This window comes from Helianthus annuus, chromosome 13, assembly GCF_002127325.2.
Source record: "Helianthus annuus cultivar XRQ/B chromosome 13, HanXRQr2.0-SUNRISE, whole genome shotgun sequence".
NCBI lineage: Eukaryota > Viridiplantae > Streptophyta > Magnoliopsida > Asterales > Asteraceae > Helianthus > Helianthus annuus.
Genome location: NC_035445.2, coordinates 119,822,514 through 119,826,684, shown reverse-complemented (window position 1 = coordinate 119,826,684; position 4,171 = coordinate 119,822,514). Strand labels below are relative to the sequence as shown.

Sequence of the window (4,171 nt, the reverse complement as noted above, 5' to 3'; positions counted from 1 at the left end):
TGTATAAAAACCTATCGACATATCATCAGTGAGACTGTTTAACGCTATTTAATCATTCCAATTCTTTAGCATACTGTAACTGACTACTGATGTACTATCATTTCCTCTTTTTACGCAAAACACAGATTTTTGAATTTTATCATGTTTTTGTCTTTTTCAAATTTTCTAAGGTTTTTGGATTTTTTGACAATACAATTTTTCTCCCCCTAAAATGCAAAATCATTAAAAATTTGACAACACGATACTGATAGCTTTGTCTCGCCATCCATTTTCTGCTTCTCGTGTACTGAACTACAGAAAATATCTATACTACTTTATAAAGCATATCCAAAGGACTTCTTAAAGTCATAAAAATTCCCTTAAAACACCCCTAAAGCATGCTGTACAACCCTCTAAAGCACAATATAATTTACAATTCCAATTATGCCCTCCAAAACTTTAACCCTTCACCCGGATCCATCATCAGCCGTCCATTTTCTTTCAATTCTTCACACGGATCGTGATCTGATGGATGATTTTGTTTTCACACGGATCCACCTTTACCCTTCCAAATTAGGGTTTCAGATCTCATCTCATTCCTATCTGCCTCCTTCTCTCTCTCTCTCTCTCTCTCTCTCTCTCTCTCTCGGTGATTCAGAAACCCCAGCATTCCTACCACTCGACAATCGTCAGGTAAGCTTAAATTGTTGATTGTGCAACTGAGCTTTTAGATCTAGGCTTTCTCTGTGACACCAGATGGATGATTATCTCTCTATCTGACACCGGATCTATGTAGTGTTTCAGACATGCGCTGGGTTCGTCAACGATGGTGGCTGTGGGTGGAAGATGATGACGTTGGTTGGTGGCCAGATTGGTACCATCCTTACCAGATCTACCTTTTGTTTGGTATTTGTGTAGTTTATGTTTATACGCTGTTAAATTTCATGTGTTATAAGTTGTTTTAAACAGTTTTGCTACTGTTTTTGGATGTATTTATGTTAGATCTGCGTAAAATTTTCAGATCTGTGTTGGTTCTGGGTTTTTATAATGTTTTGTGAACTGAGTGATAAAATTTTCAGATCAGTGTATAGATAATGTGAATGGAGTGATAAAATTTTCAGATCTGAAGCATGATTGAGAATACAGTTTAATGTAGAATGTTGTATGTTGTATTTGATTTACACATCAGCTATTATGCTTCTTGAATGAGGTTATCTAAACACATACATGTACTTGTTAATTGTGAGCTTGTGTTTTCAATTCTTGAATGAGGTTATCTTTGCAAGTAATGTTTGTTCTTGTTAACCATCTCACGGTCTTAAAGCTTAAGTGGTGCTTTTTTGTTTGCAGTTATTTCAATCTCCACATGTCTCTCTTAGAAAGCTTGCTTTGGGCACTATAAATCAGTTCATTCTGTTGATGCCACCTGTAAGTTATTTAAGCATTTTTTTCTAATAAATAAGTGTACTTTAACTGCAGAAATAACTAAGCATTGGATGTGTAAACTTTTTACAGGTTTTGTTTATGTCTATGGATACATACCTGCAAGGTTTATTTGTTCTTGCTATTGATCCATCATCAGAAGTACGGAAATTGGTTTGTTCGGCTTTTGTTCAGCTAATTGAAGTTCGTCCGTCTTTCCTTGAGGTGGGATTTTGTGTAATACGTACCTCACTTTCATATTCACACGCATTACATATTGCTGCTTTCTTATCCCGTGCTGTTCACTCATGATTATGTGCTTGCAGCCACATTTATGTAACGTAATTGAATACATGCTACAAGTGAACAACGATCCTGATGAGGAAGTGTCACTTGAAGGCTGTGAATTTTGGTAAGTTTGTAACACTGTAACACAATGCTTTTGATTCATATTTTGTTCCCTCCAAATCTTTATTGTTGCCTTTCGTTATAAAAAATCATTTACCAAATAACAATCATTTTGCAGGTCTGTGTTTTGTGAAGCACCGTTGCCACCTGATAATTTACGATCATTCTTGCCACGTCTGATTCCCGTATGTTAGCCTTTCTCATTTCTTTAATAAATTTTCCCTATACTTTTTTAACATGTGTACTGGCAGGTTCTGTTGTCAAACATGGCTTATGCCGACCATGATGAGTCACTACTTGATGCGGAGGTCAACTCCTTCCCTGCGTCGTCGACTTTTTTCTTCAAATGATTTTTTTATTAATTCCTGATTATAACGTAAGTTTGTTATTGCAGGAGGATGGTTCTCTTCTGGAGAGAGACCAGGTTCTGATTTTTTTTATCTATTTAGATCTCCTTAGGATCGTTCTTAAACATATGATTCTTGAACTATTTTCTAAATTTACATTAGCTGTGCAGGATTTGAAGCCGCATTTCCATTCGTCACGTTTTCATGAATACAAATGACATATATATACACGCTATAATTGTATAAGCATTTCAGTAACTTATGAATTGGTTTCAGGGCTCTTATTGGATTTCTATCAAAGCACTCCGAAGCTGAAGCCGCTGAAGCCCGGGACAAGATATGCAGAGCAATACAATACGGTTCAAAGTTCGTAAGTAATGGCGAGCCGTTTTTGGGGGTTTAATGGTTTGGCCGACTCTCTGCAACTGGAATTTTGTTGATCCGGCATTTTGACTTTTTCATGTTTTTTATTATCCATTTTTGGATTATGTGGTTGAGTTGTGTATTTTTATAATTCTCATGAGCCTTATAAATTTTTTTAAAAAGCATTATACAAATTGTTGATATTGAAAAGTTTCTTTTTTTTAAATCATTATACAAATTGTTGATATTGAAAGACAAACTTAAAAACAGTTCAAACCACCGGTTAGGCCCGTCTTGCTGAATCAACCAACTCAGATGGTATGGTTTGCTGTTTTTTCAAAACTGCATGCATTTCGGCGCAAAATTTTCATTAAAACCGGCTGAATTGCATCGTGAACACCCCTAGCACTAAGAACAATGGAAAATTCTCTATTTATGCGGAAATACCGACTACTATTTGGACGTATTTTTTTGTTATTATCTACCTGATCATGTATCGGTTTTGTATACCTACAGGTTCTCGTGCAGCGATAACTAAATGAATTCTGAACCCGATTTGGGAGGAAATCAGATCGCTCGCCGAGTCTGCAAAGATTATTACGTGAAGGTATAGTGTTATTTGCATCATACATTTTTTATGATCTATAGGGCTTTGATTTTGTTATTGAAATGTATGCATTAGTTTTACATCTGTACCTACAAATAAAAAGCCTTTTTATTCATACATAAGTCTAATTTGAAGCCTTACTTGTTAATAATATTTTGGGTCTTTTTCGGTTTTCAAACTCAAGAATTTGAATTTTTATAAACATTACGTTTGTGGAAGTATGAAGGCATGAAGCAACAAATCTTGGCAAAATTGTCTTTTTGTATCATACATTTGATGTTGATGAATCTTTATTTCTAGGGTATCTTTGTTGCTATTGCTAGAAACTCAATAATGCATTCTATTAAGGGTATACGTATGGACCCGCCACCTCCAGAAAGTAATTTTTTTGTGACCATGTTTTCAGCATCTGATTGTGGAGATGGCTCTTAACTGAATAATTGGGCTGGTGTTGACAAAGATGGGTTTGTGAGGACTCTTAAGTGCCAAATGACAAAGATGAAACGAATTCATCTAGGAGTAGTTTATCGAAGCAATCTTCATTGGAGAAAAAGAATTTGCATCAGAAGTAACAATATGTCATGTTGGTCCAAAAAGTCTGTCTTTTTTAAATTGAATTTATAAATAATTAGTGTTTTAGTATGATAAAAAAAAGATACATTACTACAATGATAATCTACTCTTTTTGTTATTTTTAAAAAACTATGGGTGACTTTTGACTGTTTAACCCGCGAATTTGTTTGCCTATTATAAGTTTAGTGGTTGCAACTTACAGCAGTAAAGTGCTTTTAAAAAAGGAATGGCAGGCATTAGATCAAGTATAATGATAGCAATAAGACCATTGGGTGTGGTTTGGTTAGTCTCTTTGGGGACTACCCAAGGGTGTGGAGGACTACCCAACTTAATAAAAAACCAATATATTAATAAAGGAGAGAGAGAGGGCCCCACCAAATGAAAACTCAGTCAACCACAAAGCTCGTCCTTCCATCTTCCTGCATCCGTTGGCGACGTGACGAGCCCCAAGGGGGCGGTGTGCGACGTAGGG

At 35.7% G+C, this 4,171-nt stretch overlaps 1 protein-coding gene across 9 annotated transcripts; it reads left to right on the top strand.

Annotated features, from left to right (window-relative positions):
* The first annotated feature begins 391 nt into the window (after positions 1-391).
* On the top strand, positions 392-3,864 carry LOC110899183 (transportin-1). Of its 9 annotated transcripts, none has more exons than XR_004875780.1 (11): positions 392-672; positions 784-885; positions 1,330-1,407; positions 1,495-1,626; positions 1,728-1,813; positions 1,928-1,994; positions 2,061-2,117; positions 2,204-2,233; positions 2,433-2,522; positions 3,036-3,126; positions 3,533-3,843. XR_004875780.1 is itself a non-coding variant. In XM_035981433.1 (9 exons), the coding sequence occupies exons 1-9, from the start codon at positions 424-426 to the stop codon at positions 2,469-2,471; spliced, it is 840 nt and encodes a 279-aa protein (XP_035837326.1). In that variant the 5' UTR covers positions 392-423; the 3' UTR covers positions 2,472-3,029. The 9 variants fall into 9 exon arrangements, 1 of the variants encoding a protein (XP_035837326.1); XR_004875779.1 differs by having other exon boundaries at positions 2,433-2,526; XR_004875778.1 differs by having other exon boundaries at positions 2,327-2,526.
* The last annotated feature ends 307 nt before the right edge of the window (positions 3,865-4,171 follow it).